The sequence below is a fragment of the Lampetra fluviatilis genome, chromosome 30 (genome assembly GCF_964198595.1).
Source record: "Lampetra fluviatilis chromosome 30, kcLamFluv1.1, whole genome shotgun sequence".
In the NCBI taxonomy this organism is placed as follows: domain Eukaryota; kingdom Metazoa; phylum Chordata; class Hyperoartia; order Petromyzontiformes; family Petromyzontidae; genus Lampetra; species Lampetra fluviatilis.
Genome location: NC_136304.1, coordinates 9770381 through 9792927, shown reverse-complemented (window position 1 = coordinate 9792927; position 22547 = coordinate 9770381). Strand labels below are relative to the sequence as shown.

Below are 22547 nucleotides of genomic sequence, written 5' to 3'. Positions count from 1 at the left end.
TAGCAGCCAAAGACTCTGAACACATGATGATGATTCTAAAGTAGCACCCGAGTGTTGTCCCGAGTGGTGTGCTCCTGTCCAGTCTCGGATATGTTGGGAGTCCACGTCAAGTCTCTCCCATTTGTCGCTCATGTGCCCAGGTCTCGCGTCACGAACGCCGCATCTCACAGATCCAGGCGCTCAACGAGATGCCCCTCTACCCCACGGAGAAGATCATCTGGAACGAGAACATCGTGCCCACCGAGTACTTCTCGGGCGACGGTAGTGGCCGCTTTATCCTCCTCCTCTTCCTCCCAGTGTCCACGTTCACGGAAGAGCTTGTCCAGAGCCAGCTTTGTGTGGTTGTTCGCTCATGAAATTCTCCCATTGGTCAGAAAACGTGTTTGAATCGTACAGTTACAAATAATCTATGCCTCGAGTTTCTTGGCTGGCTGCTGGCTGGGCTCCTCTCTCCACCCCAACAATAACTAAATTATTAGTGGCCGTTGGGCAGTTGCCACCGAAAACTAGCTGGGTAACTGGCTGCATGGGATTGTAACAAATTAACGTTGGGTTGAATTAAAATGGCAGAACAAGATTAGAAGCCGTTTAATCATAGCGGCACCGAAGAGGTGGGAGTAACCAATACAGAAGAATGACACGACTCATTTAAAATCGTGTTAACTTTTTAATTTGTGCTCCCAGTAATGTCATACTTTTAGGAGAATTTTCTTTAAATCCTAGCGTTTATAAAAAAAAAAAACCTACATATTAGCTTGACATTTTAGTTACAAAAAAAGCAGATTACTCTTCGTGCTCAGAGCACAGGAGCGATGTGAAACGAATGTGAACATGACAGCTGTCTCTTATTTTTTGTTCAAAACGACTGGTTCTCTACTCGTTCGTATAAACAAAACTTTATATTTTTATATTGAACTTTAAACGCACCATACGTTGCCATACGTGCTCATCGGAATGCATTAGCAGCAGTAGTTTACACGGACAAATAAAAGTAAACTCATACCATCATCCGTAACACTATTCAGAGCAGAGAGAGACAGCATGACGATTGGCTGACCCTGCCGTTAGAGGTTTTACTTTGCACATGTGGTGCCTTGGAAACGCCGTGAAATTTGAGAAAAGTCTACATTAAACTTATTAACATTGTTTCAACATTGCAACTTCTTCTAATTTCCTCGTGTGTTTAAGGCACTGCTACCTTGTCAAAGTTTAAGTCCCATCTACTGTGACGAAGGGCTTTTGCCCCCACCCCCGCATAAAAGCCTACTTTATATTTCCCTTTCATAACACGGGGTTAATGTTGATGACGGTGGTGAGTATTTTATTTGTTTGTATGTTGAACTTCTTTCGCACCGTAAGTAACCAGCCGTGGCTAATTGGAGATGCAGGGGGAAGGACAAGTAAATGCGTGGACAGACCTTGCCCCTGGCCTGTGCTCTTGACAGCAATTGGTGCCCGTATTGTTTTGCAGGCTGCCTGGCGCTGCCCAAGCTGAACCTGCAGTTCCTGACGCTGCACGACTACCTCCTGCGGAACTTCAACCTCTTTCGGCTCGAGTCGACGTACGAGATCCGGCAGGACGTGGAGGATGCCGTCAGCCGCATGAAGCCCTGGTGAGCGTCAGCGCCGCTATCTCTATCGATGGCCCGCGGTGCCATCTCGGACCGGACTGTGGAATAAAAATGAGGGCCAAACTATGGTTAAATAAGAGGATGTGAAATAATGAATCGCAATCGGTTCTCAATCGTCAACAGCCACGTGTTCTCGCATGCCCCCCCATGTACAATCGGTCTGTATGTTCACGTTTATCGACGTGTACGTACTTGTCCGTCCGTGTGGGTGGGCTGGTGCGTGCAGGCGTGTGGAGGATGGGACCACGATGTTTGGCGGCTGGGCGCGCATGGCTCAGACCATTGGGGCCTTCTCCGTGGTGGAGGTGGCCAAGCCCCACATCGGCGAGAACCACCCGTCGCGCGTGCGAGCCGACATCACGCTGCACCTTAACATGCGGCAACACATCAAGGCCGAGTGGGAGGGTACGATCGCTCGCGCACCCACCCACACATGCTTGTACATGCTCGCATGCACGTACACCAATACCAATACCCGCCATTCGCCACTAAGTGGCGGTGACGTCACCATGGCAGCTGTGCCAGGCCACGTGTACTTAGAGGCCACGTGAAGTGTCGAAGGCTCGCTGACAGGAGGTCACGGGATAGACCCAGGTGCCATGCGTTGGCTGACACACACATGCTCGCACACAAAGACAAAAATCCCCCCCCCCCAATAGCCTTAACAGACTTTAGGGCAAGTGCTGTTAATGAGCACCTTTGATGGCTGGCACGGCACACGAGGGGATTGATGGCCAGCTCCACGCCGTGCCGCCTTTGTCTCCCTCGTGGCAATGTTTATACACCGCACCAGCCATTCATTTGAATTTACCTAGGGGAAGCCCAGGTTCAGATAATAGTCATTGGTGTCGGCCATGGTATAGTGGGAATCGAACTCTGGTCGCCGGGTTTTGTAGCGCACCACGCGAGACACTACACTGCCGCTCCCCACGCATGCAGCCACCGCCATTCACAGCTATTTTGCGGTGCTCGTGCCAGGTTTGGGGCGCTTCAAAGCCACGTGATGTACCGAAGGCTCACTGGCAGGAGGTCACAGGACAAGAGCCCAGGTGTTTTGGGTTAAATGACCGAGTTGACTGCCAAGATGACTGACAGTTGTTATAGAGACAGTAGTTTTGAGTTGATTTAATAAAGGTAAAATACTCTCTACACATCATGATTATCATTAATCAATGATCTAATTAGTGCCGGGTGAAGGCCTCCCGAAACCATTGCCATCAATCACGTTCTCGCCCTTACGCACGAGGCGGATCATTAATTGCTCCACATTCTATCCAAATCTCAAAGTTGCTCATCCTGCTCTGCCTTACACGCCATGGTCACTGCTGCGAAGTCATTTGGCTTTAGCCCTTTCCCCCTTGCGCTGCACGATCTCACAACACGAACGATAACTTGGACCGTGCGAGAGGCACTGTTGTGATGGCGACGCGAGGGGGCGATGTTTAACGCAGCGTGCGCCAATGTTCCCCCCTCACCTCTCGCTGCCCGCAGGCCTGCGCAAGCACGACGTGTGCTTCCTGGTGACGGTGCGGGGCACGCAGCCCTGGGGCACGCGCTACACCCCGACGCGGCCCTTCCTGGAGCAGCTGGACCTGGCGTGCGTGCGCGGCTGCGAGGTGCAGGGCCTGCTGGATGACAAGGGTCGCGTCATAGAGGACGGTGCGTTGCCGGCACCCACCGCTTGCCCCCTCCTCCCGCACCTCCTCCCCTCTGCTCCCTCCCGGTCCACCCTTCCCCACCAACCCCCTCCTCGATCCTTACCAGGCTTGTTTGGCACGATGGGCGCCGTGGTGACGATTCTGATAATCGTCACTGGTGTTTACCGTGAGCGGCAATCAAGCTCGGGTCGCCGGGTTCGTAGTGCGGCACACTAATCGCGACACTGTTGCTCCTTCACGCACAACCACACACAGGTCCTGAGCCTCGGCCACAACTCAAGGGAGACACGCGCACGATCCGCGTGTGGCTCGACCCCAACCAGTACCAGCAGGACATGGCGGCCGTGATCCAGCACCACGCTGACGACGTCTACGAGAACTTCAACCTCCTGCTCCGCCGCAAGCCCAAGGAGAACAACTTCAAGGTGACGTGAACAATGACCCCCCCCCCCCCACCACCACCTCACTGGTGGCGCCAAGTTGGCACCACTGAGCGCTCCGCGGTTGATTCTTGGTGCCCGCGATCCAGAACGTCAGGGTTGTTCGATCGTGAAGGACATTGGGGGGACGTTGTTATGCGGTCTGGCGGGAGCGGGGTTTTTGCCGCTTGTGCGGCGGTTTGTAGTTCGAATCCGGCAGGCCGCCCTGGTTATCACTGCGAGTGTATTCGCCGTAAAATACTACGCGGCCCACAATGGACCTGCTCCCCTTGCCATCTGAACACCGCCCACTTATATACTTGCCATCTCCGTTTTTATCTTGTGTTTACACCGATGACACAATTTGTTTGAATATATGTTTTTGTGTTCGTATCTTTCTCCAGTTGCGTGCCCTTGTAGTGTGCTTTGCATTTTAATGTTAAATAAAATATTGCTTTGGCTAAAAAATATAGATATATTTCAAACTGCACGCCGTCTGCTTCACAGCTGACGTTCAAGATTTCCTGACGTCATCTGAAACGAGAATGCCATTGTGTGCTGGTGTCACGGTCCAAATTTGACCAAATAAAAAAAATTCCCTGAAAATTACTCAATTGGGATAGCAACGTCGCCTCTGAAACCACCGCACGCCAAAACGTAGCTCCTTCGCGATAGTCTTGTGTTATAACAGTGCCGCACTTATAACACACAAAGTGCTTGTCACAAATGAGCCACAGTGCCTTGCTGATCTTGTCAAGGAGCATAAACCATCACGCAAACTCCAGTCATCCTCGCAGCGGCTTTTGGCTAGCCATCAAACAAATACGATCACTGCATCGCGCGCTTTCACATGCGCTTCTGCGGCCATCTGGAACGTTCTTCCAATGTGCGGAAGCGACTAGAGCTATGCACTTTTAAATAATTTATTTCAAACTCCGATTAGCACGCTTGGTTACGTACGGTGCGAAAGAAGGTCAACATGCATACACAAACGGCAATTGTACTGTTTCTCGGTTATTATTGGTTGTCATTCATTGACGCGTACGTGGTTGGCACTTCCCAGGCCGTGCTGGAGACGATCCGTGACCTCATGAACACGGAGTGCGTGGTGCCCGACTGGCTGCACGACATCATCCTGGGCTATGGCGACCCGGGCAGCGCCCACTACTCGAAGATGCCCAACCAGATCCGCACGCTCAACTTCAACGACACCTTCCTCAGCATGGAACACCTGAAGGCCGGCTTCCCCGGCCACACCGTGCGTGTCGTGGGCGACCACCCGCCACCGCACAAACCGCCCTTCAGGTGGGTGGGGGGTGCGCCGTGCCGCTCAAAAGAGACGCAACGCCGTTGGGCGACTCGGTCGTGTTCAAGTTTCATTTATTAGGTATAGCCCTGTGAGCCATGCGGCTCTTGAGTCGGGTGCAATCGCAACAAACTAAATATGAACACAGAACATCTTAAAGTGACGACGCCCAACAGAAACACACTGGAATAAACCAGAAAATATTCCAAAAAATAAAGTATTAAAATGCTGTGCAAAAATCATTGTGGTGCAAGCCAACAACAACCATAAGACAATTTAGTGTTGGGGGAGGGGGAGAGATCATTATGGGCGTGTTTGGTAACTCTGAGCAGGCGCCGCTGAGTGTTACTGTGTTTATTATTGTCCACTCATTTATACCAAATTGTATAATCGAGTCAACTGTAAGTACGTATAAACTAAAAATGCCCAATAGCGAGTTCAGAGCGGGATTGCTGTGAGACTGAGGACAAAGCAGGCAGCTAAGTCTTTGCAGACCGTTTGAAATGTAGCAACATTCTGCGCGTACCTCTCTGGTGTCGGTGGTCTGGCACTACGTAGCGCGCTCGTGAACGCTCTAGTCCGGCGGGTCGCAAATAGGGAATTAGTAGACATTTAGTAACTTGCGAAACTCGCGAATCCAGAACTCGCGTGTAGCGAGGGTTTACTGTAATAATAAACATGAATTCTAACGCGCGTATATATCTCACGAATTGGACACGTGGTTCGATCGAAAACTTGAAGGTGCGGACCTAGAGTTCTCAAAGTCCCTCGTACGTCGGCCTGAACTGGTGAGAGCCTGGACAGGTTGAGGGTATCCTTGGGTATCCTTGGTCAAACAAGCATTGAACCACGATTATCTCTTGGATGGGCCCTGAACCGGTAGTGAACAACTCCGCATTCTCACGCCATGGGCCAGCACAATCTTGCATTTTGCAGCCGGTGACGTCTGCTGCACCTTCATCTCTGCGTTAACACCTCCGTCGATGGCACTGTCCGCACACAGGATCACCTTCCCGCAGAAGAAGGATGGCAAGAAGAGAAGGGCGGGCAACGCGGGAGAAACCGCCTCCGGTGGAGAGGACAGCCTCACGCTGCTCGTGGAGCCGTACGTGCCGCCAAACCCGGGGCCGTACCCCTACAACCAGCCCAAGCGGTCAGTCTCCTGCACGCTTCTTTGTTGCACTTTCCCCTTGTGCGAAGCAGGTTCGTGGCCGTACGTGATTCTGATGTTGTCGAGGTCGCTGGAATGTGTGGCGATGTGTGCCTGTGTTTATGTTGAACTTCTTTCGCACTGCATGTAACCAACCGTGCTAATCGGAGGTGTGATGTGTGGTGAAAGGACAACAAACTAAATCCAAAAATCAGTTCTAAAGAAATTCGTTTTCAACATAGATTTAAAAGTGCATAGCTTCAGTGATTTCCTAATATGGGAAGGAAGAGCGTTCCAGACGGCCACAAAAGTGCATCTGAAAGTGCGCGATTAATATTTATTTCATTTTTTACCTACGTGACTTTACCGAAAGAACTAAGAGTATGATGCAGTCTTTGTTCGATGGCTTTCCAAAATACCACTGCGAGGATGACTGGAGTTCGCGTGATGGATGACATTTGTGCTGTTGCCTTTGCGTGTTGCCTGTAGGAACACGATTCAGTTCACCCCGACGCAAATTGAGGCCATCCGTGCAGGCATGCAGCCTGGGCTCACCATGGTAAGGCCCCTTATCTGGCTCCACTACTTTCATCGCCATTCATTGTCATCGTTGTGTGTTAATGGCAGGCGGTGCGTTAGCGTAGTTGTTAGCGCACTTCCCTAAGAACCCAGCAACCTGAGTTTCAGGTGGTGATTTATTTGAACTGGTTTTGAGCCATCCCCTAGCTAGTTGCAGCCTCAGATGAGTTCAGGGGGTCTTCAATGTACGTCACCCCGATATACGTTGTTTCGCACTCATGTCGCTGACTTTTTGAGGAACACGACGTAAATTTTCTCTACACTCAATGTCGTCACAGCGTTTTCGACTGTTCAGCTGAAAAGAGTCTAAAACATTGTGCGTAGGCGCGTAGCGGCTCGCGGCGCTGCGCTACGAGCCTGGCAACCCGACTTCGATTGCCGCTCACAGCCAACACCAGTGGCGATTATCGTTTTCGATTATCGGTTTGGACTCGGCGCAGCTGAATTTTGGGGGGGGGGGGGTGTAGAGGTACTGTACAACTCGTGCATCCGCCGCCATCTTTTCTCAGTCCCATCGTGTCCTTTCACGTGCATACCGAGTGCTCATTGTAATTGGCGTGGACTTTATTGCAAATAATTGTCACAACCCTTCAACATAACTCATCCACTCAAGGTAAGATCGTAAAAATTATAGCTGTCAGGTTAAATCTTTTTTAAATGCTGTTTGAGATTCTGTGCTTTTTTACACTCAAAATGGCTTTCTGTTTGAGTCATTGAATAAAAAAAGTCACAAATATTTTCTACTACAAAAGGAAAACTTTTAAAGTGCACAGGACTGGTTCTAAACACTCATAAAAATGTATTCTTGGGTCTTTTGGTAAAGTCACGTAGATAGGTTCAAAGAAAATAACAAAAAAATCTGAAATTGGGACAGTTACTCTGATGTCACCTAAATGCAAAGATAACCTGATTTCCAAGTTCAACCTCCTTTCCAAGAAGAAGCCAGATCCACACATCAAAAAGTTAGACATTGACAAGATTGTTATCAATCAGAGTAACAGTACAATTTCAGATGTTTTGTTATTTTCTTTGAAAGGAGACAAAGGAGGCCTGGCATAGTGCTGGCCACCTACCCCCTTGTTTGTCGTTCCAGCCTTCATAGGTGCTAACCTAACAGCACGTGCTCCTACACTCTGTTAAGGCTATACGGGGGGATATTTGTTATGGCAACAACAGTGCTCAGTAAATGGCGCGATGCCCCTTCCGTGCAGGTGGTGGGGCCCCCGGGTACAGGCAAGACGGATGTGGCTGTGCAAATCATCTCAAACCTCTACCACAACTTTCCCGAACAGCGAACGCTCATCGTTACGCACTCCAATCAGGTGAGGAACGTCGGAACGTCAGCGCTGCTGGGGACTGCCCCGCACGCCTGCCCCCTCTGTGTTTAGTTTGTTGTCCTTCCCCCGCACCTCCGATTAGCACTGTTGGCTATGTATGATGCGAAAGAAGTTCAACAGCTGTACACACATACGCCTGCCCTATGTGTCTCCGCTAATGTGTTCTGTAGTTGTTACTTGTGAACTTGGTTGCGTCTGTAACTCTCAAATAGTAACGGTTAGTCGTGATGAGACTGTTTGGCAGTCTTGGGAACAGCCTTCGACTACAACGGCCACGGGATCTGGCAGAAGGAAATCGCGGCGATGTGCGGTTTGCGTCGGCAGCGTTGGTTGGCTGTCATGGGACCTTGACCGTCACTTGGCCTCGACCTTCCTCTCTTGTTAACCCGTAGGCCCTGAACCAACTCTTCGAGAAGATCATGCAGCTTGACATTGACGAGAGGCACCTCCTGCGTATGGGTCACGGCGAGGAGGAGCTGGAGACGGAGAAGGACTTCAGCAGGTGATGCCACTGTCCGTCACCTGCCTCCTGGCGCCACCTGCCATGGCAAAACCACAGGCTGTCTTCCGGGGCCGCACTAGGCAAACAAAGGCAGCCGGGCGTGGTGCTGACCACCCCAACCCCTCTTGTGCCGTGCCGGCCTTCATAGGTGTTTGCTAGCGGCACTTGCTCCAACAGTTTGCTGAGGCTATATGGGGAATCTTTGTGTATGTAACCCATAACACCTGGCCTGTCACATGACTTCCTGCAAGCGATCCTTCGACACTTCACGTGGCCTCAGCGCACATCTATCCTGGCACAAGCACTGTGGTGACGTCACACCGCTGTTACGTTGTTGCCGTTATGTATATTTACATGAGTACATGTATGTTTGTGTGCGCACGTGTTTTCTGCATGCAGGTATGGCCGCGTGAACTACATACTGGCGCGGAGGCTGGAGCTGCTGCACGAGGTCGGGCGCCTGCAGGAGAGTCTGGGCGTCCCAGGAGACGTCTCCTACACGTGCGAGACTGCCGGACACTTCTTCCTCTACCAGGTACGCGCTTCGTCCTCGCTAGTGCTCATCGGCAAGCCGCGTCCGGCTACGGGCCGCTTGGCACACCCGGAATGTGCGTGCGTGTGCGTGTGTGCAGTCTCGCGGTTAGCGTGCTATGTTACGAACCCGGCGACTCGAGTTCGATTCCCGCTTGTGGACAACACCAGTGACGATGATCTAATCCTGTCCTGAGCCTCCCCTAGGTCGACTCGGCCTCAATTGAGTGCCCAGTGCGATGTGTAAAAACATCGCCACTAGGGAGACACACGCGGCCGGGCATGGTGTTGGCCACCCACCCCCTCGTGTTCCGTGTCAGCCTTTGTAGGTGTTCTTTCTAACAGCACCTGCCCCAACAATCCATTTAAGCTATATGGGGGACTTTTGTTTTTGGGTTTGCCTGCATGTGCATGCATTTAGATCTCACTTGCTTTCTTACGTGCACGCATGCATGCCTGCCGGCTGGCCTGCATACGTGCGTGTGTGTGTATGTGTGTGCATGTACGTGTGTGTGTGTGTATGTGTGTGCATGTACGTGTGTGTGTATGTGTGTGCATGTACGTGTGTGTATGTGTGTGCATGTATGTGTGTGTGTGAATGTGCATGTCCAGGTGATGTCGCGCTGGGAGGAGTTTCAGAGCAAGGTGCGCCCGGCTAGCAGTGGCGACAAAGGTGGCACGGCCGAAGCGGCCGCCGCCATCGCCGCCCACTTCCCGTTCGATTGCTACTTCGCCAACGCCCCCCAGCCGCTCTTCCACGGCCGCTCGTACAAGGAGGACCTGGAAATCGCCGAGGGATGCTTCCGCCACCTGCGCAAGATTTTCACGCAGCTGGAGGTGAGAGCTGCCCCCCCGTCAAGCGCTGTTCTTCGTCAGTCTGCTCTGGCTTCCGTCTATTTTTTTATCTCTTTCCGATTTAAGAACGCGGCAACAGATTCTTTCGCGCCGCTTCAGTTACCTGAAATTCCCGTCCGTCGTGCGTCATATGCGTGCTGATTAGTTTGTAGCGCGGTGGGATATTCCCACCGTTGATTGTGAATATTCAATTAGTTTCCGCAGTGCGAACTCGCGCCCCAGGTCCTATTAGTCGTGGGTCGCTTGGTCAACCGTAGCAGGTACTAGAATTCACAGCTGGTAGTAACCACAGCCCTCTTGCAATTAGCCTCAACCGTAGTGAGAGCTCGACTGGACGTGGTGTACTGGGTTGGGGGAAACGTTTTCCGGAATCAGCAAACGCGATCTGCACCTGGCCAAACTTGACCTCAGAGCGGCGTCGGTAACGATGCCGTGCTTTTGTACGCAGGAGTTCCGGGCGTTTGAGCTGCTGCGCAGCGGCCTCGACCGCTCCAAGTACCTCCTGGTGAAGGAGGCGAAGGTCATCGCCATGACCTGCACGCACGCCGCCCTCAAGCGCCACGACCTCGTGCAGCTCGGCTTCAAGGTGCCAACGACGCCGCCTTGACGATGCCGCTTGTTCACCCTTTGCCCCCCCCCCCCGCCATGCGCAGCCCGTTTTTAAACGACGACACGAATTTAGTTTCTACGAAAGATGAACAAATATCAGCAGTCACATCAGAAGGCACCTTCATGCCCGGGTAACATCAGCATGTCAGAGGGATGTGTGGTACGTGCCCTCTGGGTAGGCTTTTCTCCTTGGAACATTGAGGAGGCGATACACCATCTTCACGCACACATTGTAAGGTTGCACTCATTGCACACAAAGTGCTTGGCACAAATGAATCACGATACCTTGCTGATCTCGTCAAGGAGCAATAAACCATCACACAAACGCCGGTCATCGTCGCAGAGGCTTTTGGCTATCCATCAAACAAAGACGGTCAGATGCATTTCTGCGGCCGTCTGGAACGCTCTTCCTTCCGATATTAGGAAGCCACTGGAGTTATGCACTTTTCAATCATCCAGATTTAAGAATTAATTTCTTTAGAACTGCTGTGTACCAGGTTATTTTTCTAACCCAGGCGTGGGATGGGAACTTGGGCAGGAGAGGGGTGGAGGGAAGGAGAAAAAGGGGAGTAGAGGGGAGGGCATTACGAAGATAACAAGCCATAAAGTAAAAAAAAGAGGGACATAAGGCCCGCATTCGCTCATCTTCCCTCTAGGATCGACCATCTTGCGAGGTACGCTGAGGATAGAGTAAATCCTAGAGAGCCTATCCATCACCTTCTGTGTTGGTGTTTCAAATAATTTCTACAACTTATTAATGTGACCCATATCCTGAGGGTGGTGTGCATAAATGGTGAGGATAATTACTTTTAGAGAGGCAGTCAGTCAAGGCCTTGAGCCTAGATTTGATGGCTGGTGGGAAGGGAAATTCAGGCAATTATGACGACAACAAGAGGAGAAAAACCGACTTCCTTGGCCGCGAAAGCCCAGAGTGTGTGGAAGGGGGGGAGGGGAGTGAGATGAGAGATAAGCAGGGGTGTGGTGTCCGTGAAGGATCTTGAAGACGTTGTGATAGGCGCACTGCTGTATTTATGTACGATGAACTTTTTTCGCACCCTACGTAGCCAACTGTGCTAATTGGAGGCGCACTGCTCTCATCAACCCGACGGCCCGAGTTTGATTCCTGGTCACGGCTAATATCAGTGGCGAGCGGTATTGGAACCGGTCCTCCGCCTTCCATTCACCAACCCTTCATGAACCAATGTGGTCCAGTATGGTTGTAAAACTCCCGTGACTAACACAACTTGGGGGTGTTGCCTTCATCCAGAAGTGCATTGCCGAAGAGCTGGAACGTTACTTTCATGTCATTTGTGGTGACACTCGGTCCTGTGGCTGGGAACGACGATTGTGAGGTCAAGCCAATTTCAAATGCCAATTTAGCCGTCGATTTATACATAGCTTTGACAATGAAGCGCAATAGGATGTGGTTGTGTTGAGCCAAAATCTGTGGCATTATTTACCGTGGATTTATCATGTCCCTGTGTCTTTTTTTTACAGTATGACAACATCCTCATGGAAGAGGCGGCACAGATCTTGGAAATTGAGACATTCATCCCCCTGCTCCTGCAGGTAAGGAGCCGGTGCCCGTAGGAGGCAGTACAGTAAGTAGGATGCTGGGAGGCTATTTCTGCGAGAGTGGCGGATGTTTTTGAATGTTCGAGCGCATGGGATTTTTTCATTTACTGTGGTTTCCTCCTGCACGCGCAAATTTTAAAACGTAACCCCGGAGGAAAATTGGACGGACACCTCAAAGCAGGTCCATCCTGATAATGATTTTCAAGACTCGGTAAATGTGTGTGTGTGTATATATGAATGTAATTTACTCAAGCCCGGATTAGCCCGGATTGATGATGAATGAGTCAATCCCCGGCCAGTGCTCTCACCCCAGCACCGCCTGGCTAGAGTCCAGAGTAGGGCCAGGTATTATAACACAGAACGCTTCACGAAGAATGTAAGGCTCTGCTTTAGGAGAATCCTGCTAGGAGTTTTTGGCCAGTGTAAAGATTTTTTTTTTGTTAATTTTTGCATTTGGGAGACAAACCAGAGTTCCCAGAGAGAAAAAAAAACTGGCACAACACTAAACGTGAGCACAAACACTGAATGCGCGGTTCGCCACACGCTTCTCGCACCTTGTAACACAGCCACGTGTGGTATGGCATCAGACTCTGCCAGGGCTTTATTTCTCAGCGAATGTTTTCTCGGTCGCTGGTAATTTGAAGTAGGCGACTGATCAGTGGCCACAGCCGTAGCCAAGAGGTCCACCAGACGTGGTATCAGGTGCAGAAATGTTTTCCCCGAGTCGCCGATCGGAACGTGGCGAGCCGAAACGAAGCGATGGGTCGAACCACGGCACAGGACACGACGCGATGCAGCCAGACAGACGGACGCCGGGTCCCCCGTTTGTGCATCGCCCACCCGCACGGGAGAAGGAGACGTGACGCGCAACTACTCGTGCCCACAGAACCCTCAGGACGGATTCAGCCGCCTCAAGCGCTGGATCATGATCGGCGACCACCACCAGCTGCCGCCCGTCATCAAAAACATGGCCTTCCAGAAGTACTCGAACATGGAGCAGTCGCTCTTCACGCGCTTCGTGCGCCTCGGCGTGCCCACGGTGGACCTGGACGCCCAGGGCAGAGCGCGCTCCAGGTGAGACGCGCCCAGCGGCTGCGCGACGAGAGGCGAAAGAGAGAGAGTTTGGGCATCTGATGCATATATTAAAATTGAGTTGACCTAAGGGGCGGGCGGTCCAGGACGGGTTTTGATGTCACTCGCCGCCCATTTTAAGTTGTGATACAGAAATCGACGAACCCGGGTCGCCAGCTCACTGGCGCAGAGGGGTAACCACTACCCCATCGCTTCCCGCAGACACGGGCATGGTGATGCACAGTGGTGCATGTGTGCACAAAGATCCCCCATGTAGCCTGCACAGACTTATGTAGTAGGTGCCGTTAGCTAGCACCAATAAATGGCGACACAGGTGCACAAGAGGGTGGTGTGGCCAGAACGTCACTCAACCGCCTTTGTATCCCCAGTGTTCATTTTTAAACACTGCACCAAGTACTCATTTCAGGCTGTGTTGACCTCGGGAAGCCCCAAGACCATTTCAGGTATTTGTCACTGAGGCCAATCAGCTCGTGCACTCTTGTGGCCGGGTTCATAGCGCAGTGCACAAACCACGAAGCCACCGCTCCCCTGTCTTTGTATTTGTGCACGTGCACAAACAAAGACAAAGATCCCCGTATAACCTTAACAGACTGTTGGGGCAAGTGCTGTTAGCGAGCACCTATTAAGGCTGGCACGGCACACGAGGGGGTGGGTGGCCAGCACCAAGTACTCATTTGAGGCTAAGTCGACCTAGGGTAGGCCCAGGACTGATTCAGAAAATCATCACTGGTGTTGGCCGTGAGCAGGAATCGAACTCGGGTCGCCGGGTTTGTAGCGCAGAGCGCTAACCGCTGCACTACCGATCCCCAACTCACACACTCGTCCACACACCCACCCACTCACTCATCAGCCCACCTCTTCTCTAGCCCGTGTTACTCACACGCAGACACGCGCTGACGCGTAACGTCCTGTGTGCGTGCGTTCACAGTCTGTGCAACCTGTACAACTGGCGCTACAAGCGGCTGGGAAATCTGCCTCACGTGCAGCTGCTGCCCGAGTTCCGCTTCGCCAACGCGGGCCTCTGCTACGACTTCCAGCTCGTCAACGTCGAGGACTTCAACGGCGTGGGCGAGTCCGAGCCCAACCCGTACTTCTACCAGGTGGGCGCTGTGCAGGAGGAAGACCGCTGCCCCCTCACCGCCGTAGAGCTATGTCGAAGCTGGGTTAACACGTAGTAGTAGGCTTTCGCGAGCAATAGTAATCCATAATAGAGACTTTTTTTTTTTCAATTGCGAAAATATGAAATGTGTCGTTAATTCCGACGCAACCCGACGCGGCCAATTAGTAAAGTTTGTCACTTAAACGAAACGTGCCAATTAGTTACTACTTCAGCACACTGGTGTGTGTTGGAGAGTAAACCCACAACATTTACAATTCGAGTACGACGTTTCGCCGGTAATTACAACAACCAGCCTCATTGGGCGACAGCCAAAATTAATGTGGAGAATACCTCCTGTGGAAGCTATCGACGTGCACTCCCACAGAGCTCTGTTGAAGTCAAATCCATCACCATGGAGCGCGATTGAAATCACATTAATTTCCACCGAGCACTGGTGGTGCCACCTGCCGGTCATGGTCAGTCTTTTAACCCATTACGTCTGGGCTCGTGTCGCGACCTCACAGAGAGCCTCTGGTATCTTCACACTGCGTCAAACGCGCCTATCGCTGGCACAAGCGCTGTGCGGACATCACCGTCGCTTGGTGGCGAACATCGGTTTGCCAGGGCCGCTGTTGTTTTTGTCGTTGTTGTGCTTATGTGTACGTGTGTGCGTGTTCACCGCACAGAACCTGGCGGAGGCAGAGTACGCGGTGGCGCTCTTCATGTACATGCGCCTGCTCGGGTACCCGGCCGACAGGATCAGCATCCTCACGACGTACAATGGGCAGAAGCACCTGATCCGCGACGTCGTCAACCAGCGCTGCGGAGAGAACCCACTCTTCGGCCGCCCCAGCAAGGTGCCGGAACAGCCTCCCCCGCCCCCCTCCCCGGCACAGCCGCCCCTTCTGGGGTCCCACCAGGGGGGGCCCCCGTCCCTCCGCACCGCCGCCCCTCTCTCCCGCTACCGAGCGCCCGTGCCCTCCTCTGTCGAGATTTCACACCATCGATGGCAATTGGCGGTGCGGTGGTCACACAGCGAGTCTTCGTTTAAAGATAAATTGTTAAGATTTAAAATAGTTGCGTTCATCCCATCGCGTGTCTAAAAATCTATTATTTACCATTTGTACCAACTATAAAGCACATTGTATACCATTGTGGTTTAAGGGAACTACACCGAAAATACAAACAATGTGTTATAAATAAGACGTAGAAAATATATTTACTTATTTTTAAATGCACCAGTGCATCTCAAGACTCTCTCTCATCATGGACTGTGTGTTACTGATAGGAGTGCTTGTTGAGATGCTGTCTGTAACCATGTCCCTGTGCTACATTTGCGCGCTACAGGTGACGACCGTGGACAGATTCCAGGGTCAGCAAAACGACTACATCATTCTTTCCTTGGTCAGGACCAAAGCAGTGGGTCACCTGAGGTGAGATTCTCATGACTGCATCCTTGCACCTTATCGTTAAACCCAGCACTTTGCCAGCCCAGGCATCTCATGTGTTTCAAAACTAAACTGAACTGTTTTTTATTTTACCGGGTCAGGCCCACTGAGCTATGAAGCTCTATTTCAGAAGCCACATGGCCACAAATGATAGCCAAATGAAGTGGCTTATCGTGTGGAAATTTATAACAGCCAAACACTCTACACGCATGTATTCTAAATGTGGAGGGAAAAACCAGAGGACCTGCAGAAAAATCCACACGACCACGGGGAGAGAGACATGCAAACTCCAAAGACACAGGCGTCAGGTCGGGATTGAACCCACGACCTGTTTACCGGGCAAGGTAGTTAATATCTTGCCAATGTGCATGTGAGAATGCAGCCTCTCCATTGAACGTGTAACGGGAAGCGATGAACGCAGGCGGCTTTGTGTTGTCTTGCGTGTAAGGATGTGAGCAGAGCACTCTCGACGCTCAAGCAGCGCCCTGTGCAGATGGGGGGAAAAGGGGACCCTGCACTGAGCCGAAGAGACACGGGAGATGTGGGGTGCAGTGGTCATCGTGAGAGACAGACACAGAAAGAGACTTAGAGAAGGGCACATAGCCATGGAGAGAGACAGACAGAGAGATGCAGAAATAGAAAGATAAATGTGCAGATGACGAGATTGCAGGGACAGACAGGGAGTGATAAGGAAAGAAACGCGCAGAGAAACATTGCACGTGCCACTTATCCACAAAGACTGCCTTCACGTGCGCCGACTTCATTCGCGTTCACGCAACACTGGCAACACGTCTCGATTTTCCGGCATCTCCCACCGCACAGAGCAGTGCCGAGTAATCCAATCGGTCGTCCGCCACCCTGTTATAAGCAGCGGGCATTTACTGAGCGTTCACGTGAACGGTGTGCGCCGTGCCACCTCACGGCTGCAGGGACGTGCGCCGTCTGGTGGTGGCGATGTCGCGTGCCCGCCTCGGCCTCTATGTCTTCGCCCGGGCGTCGCTCTTCCGCAACTGCTTCGAGCTGACGCCGGCCTTCAACCAACTCACGGCACGGCCGCTCCAGCTGCACCTGTACCCGGACGAGAGCTGCCCGACTCAGCGGCCGGTATGCACGCGCCCCGCCGTTGGATGTCACTGTTGTTATTGTGAGCGAGCTTTTGGCCGTGTGTGCTCAATTTGCTTCTCCGAGATAAATATTTTTGCAAGCATTTTTTAAAATTGTCGTTAAAGAACCCAAAATAACAAATGGGAATTTAAAAAGGAGGGAAAAACAGAAGATCACGCCTAACATGCCAGGGCGTAACGCACCCTCGAAATTAGTAAACGAACGAGGGCGTCCGGGGTCACTGCCCTAGCGCGGTAGAGGTAACGATCGGGAACAGTGAATATAAGGGGGCGGGGGGGGTGGAGAGAATGGGAGAAAGGGGAGAGGGGGGGAAGAATTACCCAAAATAAAATAACAAAGTTTGTCTTGTTATCTCCCAGTAACAACGTGATAAGGGGAGGGTGCTTCTACCGTGATTTTAACCACGCACTGATTTCAATGGGGCGATCGTCGTGCGCGCTCACCGCCGCGCCGTGCGCATTGCAGAACGGCGAGGCGGCACGCTGTCCGCCGCTCATAGTCAAGGACATGCCGGAGATGGCCACCTTCGTGTACAACATGTACTTCCGGGTCCTGCAGCACTACCAGCAATACTACCAGGTGATGCCTCCCGTAGCAGCGCGACACCTCCACCAGGGTCCCGCTTCTTTGTCACCATCCCTCCGCCTTCATGGCGCTCCTTCATCCTGCTCCATGTTTTCACCATTCATTAATTTCTGGAGTTGGACAAACTGCTGTAGGTTCCAGAGCTTGGGCAATTGTTGGCGCTGGGTCGGGGCTGCCTTTTCGGCTCCTCCTCTGGTTTCCCCCAATGTGTCTGAATCTAAAGCGAAAAGCGGTGCGCGTTATACGTTTCTGTATTGGTATTTATCATGCATCGCACGCGCGCTCGTTGTGATCTAGCATCATAATTCTCATTTATTGTCAATTGTCAATCGCGGCCCGTCACGCCGCTTCCGGCCGACTTGCGTGACTCGGGTGCCCACGTGACCGCAAACACGCCGAGCGTCGGCAACTCAAGTGATTAATTTAAAAGATTGTAAAAATAGACGACACATTGTACGACTTCACCCCCCCCCCCCCACCCATTATCCTGGCCGCCCCCTCACCTTTGTATTTAGTTTGTTGTCCTTCCCCCGCACCTCCAATTCGCACGGTTGGCTATGTACGGTGCAAAAGAAGTTCAACATACGTACATACATGCCCCATGTCTAGGTTTTACTCCACTTGCGCTATGCTTACCTACTTCCTAAATCCTCTCATCACACCTCATTGTGCCTTCGTCTTGGTTCTTGGTTTTCATTCCTTGTCTTCGTGCTTCTTCATCACGCTGCATAAGACTGTATGATTTTTCTCGTAGGCTTTTGCACGTTTTCCCAGCACGCACGTGCGTTCTTCACGCTTTATCGCCCTTCCGAATGCTTCTGCATTACGATTCATCACAGTGTCTTTGTGCCTCCTCACCACGCAACATCAATAATAATACAAATCTAGGTTTATGTAGCGTTAACTGGTGCTCACCGCTCTGAGCGCTTGAACGCTTCAGCGCTTCTTTGCATGTTATCCCTTAATCGGTATTCAACGTACATCTTCATCAGTCTTTTCCCAGTTCGTCACACTCCACCACCGTGTTTCAACATGGCGCTTCATTCGTCACAGTACTTTAGCGCCACGTTAATTCATCCAGCATTTACCCCACGCGTCTTCATCACACTTCGTCGCACGGTTAACACGTCTGTCACATTCCTTCATCGTGCTTCTTCACTCGAGGAATTCACATTCAAATGAATGAATGAATGAACGATGTTCTGTTGTTCCAGCCTCTCGCTCAGCCACCCAGGTCCAGGGTCCCAGCCCAGCCTCCTGTACAGCAAGCGAAGGAAGACGCCGCCAAGGATGGATCGGACGGGGAAGCCACGGGAAGCACCGATGCCATGGAAACTGACTCCCCAGCAGCTTTAACCACGGAAACGCCAAGCACTGTCTCCGGAGATGTAGAACCCATGGATACGAGTGAGGCGGCTGCCACGGATAGTAAAGAGGATGGCGGCGGTGATGGTGATCAGGAGGAGAAGCATAAGAAGATGCCGGAACATCCGGGGAGGGACAGCGACAGCGACGACAGCGAGGATGAGGCGGATGAAACCGCAGTTGCCAAAGAAGCGGTTGTGAAGGCAAAAGGTGCTGATGGAGCCGTTACTAAAGAAGCTGTTGCCGAGGTAACAGATGGCAAGGAAATGGTGAAAAAGGCAGAGGTTTCGAAGGCAGTTTCTACTGAGACAACTGCTTCCAAGGAAGCGGTTGCTGAATCAGCAGCCGCCAAGGAAGCCGTTGCCGAGACAACTGCTTCCAAGGAATCTGTTACCGAGGAAGCGGTTGCCAAAGAAGCTGTAGCTGAGACAACTGCTTCCAAGGAATCTGTTACCGAGGAAGCGGTTGCCAAGGAAGCTGTAGCTGAGACAACTGGTTCCAAGGAATCTGTTACCGAGGCAACAGTTGCCAAGGAATTTATCGCCGAGACGGTTGCCAAGGAAGCTGTAGCTGAGACAACAGATGCCAAGGAAGATGTCGCCGCGACAAAGGTTGCCAAGCAAGATGTCACTGAGGCAACAGTTGTCAAGGAATCCGTTGCTGAGGATGCAATTGCCATGGCAGTCGTTGCTAAAGAAGATGTTGCCGGGGAAGCCATCGTCACGGATACAGAGACCATGGATACGGCGGAGGGGCTGGTGGAGAGGCGGGGGGACCAAGAGGGTGAATCTGTGGAGGCACAAGAGGGGACAGGGCAGCAGAAGAGCTAAGTGTGGGTGGGAGAGGGATGAGAAAGGAAACGAGCAGGAGGGGTTGAACTTCTTTCACACTGTACGTAGCCAACCACGCGAATCAGAGGTGCGGGGGAAGGACAACAAACTAAACACAAAAAGAAGTTCTAAAGAAATTAGTTTTCAAACTAGATTTAAAAGTGCACAGCTCCCATTACCTTCCTAATATCGGAGGGAAGAGCACTCCAGACGGCTGCGGAACGCTTCTGAAAGCAAGCGATGCAGTGACCGTCTTTGACCGATGGCCAGCCAAAAGCCTTTGCGAGTGACCGGAGTTTGCGTGATGGTTGTTTATGCTCCTTGACGAGATCAGCAAGGTAGTGAGTGCATCTGTCGCCTTCCAAGAGTCATTTGACATTTCAGACAACACTTTCTTATTTGTGCTGCGCTCCATGCTCAAATGGGAAATGTTCATCTGCTTTGGTGGCCCTGGGCTCGAAATTCCACGTTCCCATGGTATGGAAGGATAGTCTCCTCCTAAGTGAAATACTGTTTACTTCCCTCAAAGTGGTACTCATTTATTCAACTTGGAGAGATGATGGGTTGGATAGATTGGAGACCTCCTGCAGATGTTACCACAGCTCTTAATCATGGTGCCAACTGGTCAAAAGGTAATCCAGAGAGTATGAGGCAGGGTCGGCAGCTTGAAGATTGATGAATGTGTACCGTGTGTGAAACGCTAGCCAGCTGGGGACTGAGGTTTTTGCTCGAAGATATTCATCGATAAGAAAGAAAACAAAATATACGCTTTACAAAGGCAATGTTTTGGGCAAATGGGCATTTTTCGTAGCACGCCTTCATCGTGCCCAGCACATCACCTGGTTATATATTTTTTCTTTTCACGATTCTTGGTGTTATTGGCGGATGCGGTGAGTTTTTTTTTGTAATCGTTCTTGTGCAGCACTGCCAACGCAGCATCATCAAATCATCTGCAAGAAGTTGCGGCAAAGATTACTGATGGGTTAAGGCATACGGCGGGATTTATGCTGTCGCCGTCGTGTGCGCGTGTGGGTTTTCTCTGAGCACGAAAATAACCGAACAATCATTTTAAAATCTCCAAAGTGAGGATTCTCTGGATAAATGGACCCTGCTGTTATGAACTAAAACCGGTAAAATATAATATCTTTGTTCAGTTACTCATTTGTAATTCCGTTTAACGTGAACAGATCAGGCCTCATAACAACTGAATTGAGACGTTCATATAACGTATTTCTGGTACAGGATTGCACAACTTGCTTCATTGTAAAGTACAACAAAAATGACAGTGCACGAACAGCTGCACTTGAGTAGACGTTTTGTTAAGCAGGCATATAGGGTGCACATTTACCACGAGCTCACTAATTTTGATGTTGCTCAATGTTGTACCCTGTTGTCATACATTTGGCTTGTCAAGAAAGTCAAATGAGTTATTGTTATTTGTCACCTGCTTAACTTTTGTAGTAAATGATTTTTACATTGTAAGAACAAATGGTGTGGTGTCTTTTATTACTCGTATAGTTTATGTTTCCTTAAGAAATATTGACGTGTAGAGGGGACCATTTTACGGAGCCCAGACGAGATAGAGATTCCACCAATCGGGGACCCCTGAAGTGGGACTTGGTAGCATGGACAGACTCGTCTGTTTTGAGTAGGTCATTAGATGTATTGTGGGCTCTTAGTAGATGTAAAGCAAAGGCACGACCCTGCAATCGCTTGCGCGTACCGCTGCTGTCCGGAAGGGCCTCTGCTCGAACGAGCTCGAGTGAACTCAAATCAGCTGTTTTGGTCTACTTTTGCACGCTGGTCAGACGACTTGGAAGAGTTTGGAGAGTACCTACACTTTACCCCGCCATACGCCACCTGCCTGCTGATTGAACAACTGCCGCGCCGAGAGGTTGAACCGACGACCTCTGCACTGGAAGTCCAGTGGGCTAATAATAATTACCCTGGAAATGTAACAGACTATTGTCTCTGTATAGGTATCCTGTGCTCAGCATGTAAGGGGCCGTCCATAAATGACGTCACGCACCTAGGGGGGGGGTCAGACATTTGTGATGATGGGGGGGGTTTGAGAAATGTGACGTCACATCAAAATGCGCAACTTTAAATAAATATAGACAACACGTTCTACTTAATTAAATAGACGTTTTAATAAATGTTTTCTCCTACAACATCAGAGTGCAGCGCCACATTAAATACGCACTACAATGACAATAGTTTAAAGCGATTTGAAGCATTTTTTTGGGGGGGGGGGGGTAGAGCTTTGTGACGTCATATTTGAGGGGGGGTCTGACTTTGTGACACCATGTGACGAAGGGGGGGGGGGTCAAAAATCGTCCAAAATCGCGTGACGTCATTTATGGACGGCCCCTAAATATGTATTCATCCAACAATTGAAATCTGTTCATATGCTCACGACACATACGTAGAATGATCCGTGTTAAGCATTGATTGATGTATACAAGCTGAATGAAAATAGATAAGCTGTTACATTTCAGTTGAGATAAAATTGGAACTGCTAAGATGTATCGATACAGCCGCTTAATTGACCAAAACAAACAATCGTTGCGTTTTGCAGTCGATTACTCGGGGCCCTTCCAAAAATATACAATTATCCTGCATCCTGAAGGCAGGAAACCCCCTACAAGTTACGCCCAGCGTGACGATGTCAATGATACGGCACCGTGGTGACGAACTGTCAACTGTCTCGCCTGGCATGCAGGAGGTCGTGGGTTCAATCCCGACACTAACTCCTGTAAATTTGGAGTTTGCGTGTCTCTCTCCCCGTGGTCGTGTGGATTTTTCTCCGAGTCCTCCGAGTTTTTAGAATCAACATGCCTTTAGAGTATTT

At 50.9% G+C, this 22547-nt stretch overlaps 1 protein-coding gene across 2 annotated transcripts in view; it reads left to right on the top strand.

Annotated features, from left to right (window-relative positions):
• AQR (aquarius intron-binding spliceosomal factor) overlaps positions 1 to 21179 on the top strand; it is a 44088-nt gene extending 22909 nt beyond the window's left edge. For both annotated transcript variants that reach the window (XM_078870586.1, XM_078870587.1), the window contains 21 exons: positions 141 to 261; positions 1472 to 1613; positions 1858 to 2036; positions 3123 to 3290; positions 3545 to 3714; positions 4772 to 5013; positions 6018 to 6167; positions 6654 to 6723; positions 7955 to 8065; positions 8473 to 8582; positions 8982 to 9117; positions 9726 to 9950; positions 10417 to 10554; positions 12075 to 12146; positions 13039 to 13226; positions 14173 to 14344; positions 15030 to 15200; positions 15691 to 15776; positions 16721 to 16895; positions 17382 to 17495; positions 18716 to 21179. In XM_078870586.1, the coding sequence (XP_078726712.1) occupies positions 141 to 261; positions 1472 to 1613; positions 1858 to 2036; positions 3123 to 3290; positions 3545 to 3714; positions 4772 to 5013; positions 6018 to 6167; positions 6654 to 6723; positions 7955 to 8065; positions 8473 to 8582; positions 8982 to 9117; positions 9726 to 9950; positions 10417 to 10554; positions 12075 to 12146; positions 13039 to 13226; positions 14173 to 14344; positions 15030 to 15200; positions 15691 to 15776; positions 16721 to 16895; positions 17382 to 17495; positions 18716 to 19696 (3921 nt within the window). In that variant the 3' untranslated portion in view covers positions 19697 to 21179. The remainder of the gene's footprint in view (positions 1 to 140; positions 262 to 1471; positions 1614 to 1857; positions 2037 to 3122; positions 3291 to 3544; positions 3715 to 4771; positions 5014 to 6017; positions 6168 to 6653; positions 6724 to 7954; positions 8066 to 8472; positions 8583 to 8981; positions 9118 to 9725; positions 9951 to 10416; positions 10555 to 12074; positions 12147 to 13038; positions 13227 to 14172; positions 14345 to 15029; positions 15201 to 15690; positions 15777 to 16720; positions 16896 to 17381; positions 17496 to 18715) is intronic.
• The last annotated feature ends 1368 nt before the right edge of the window (positions 21180 to 22547 follow it).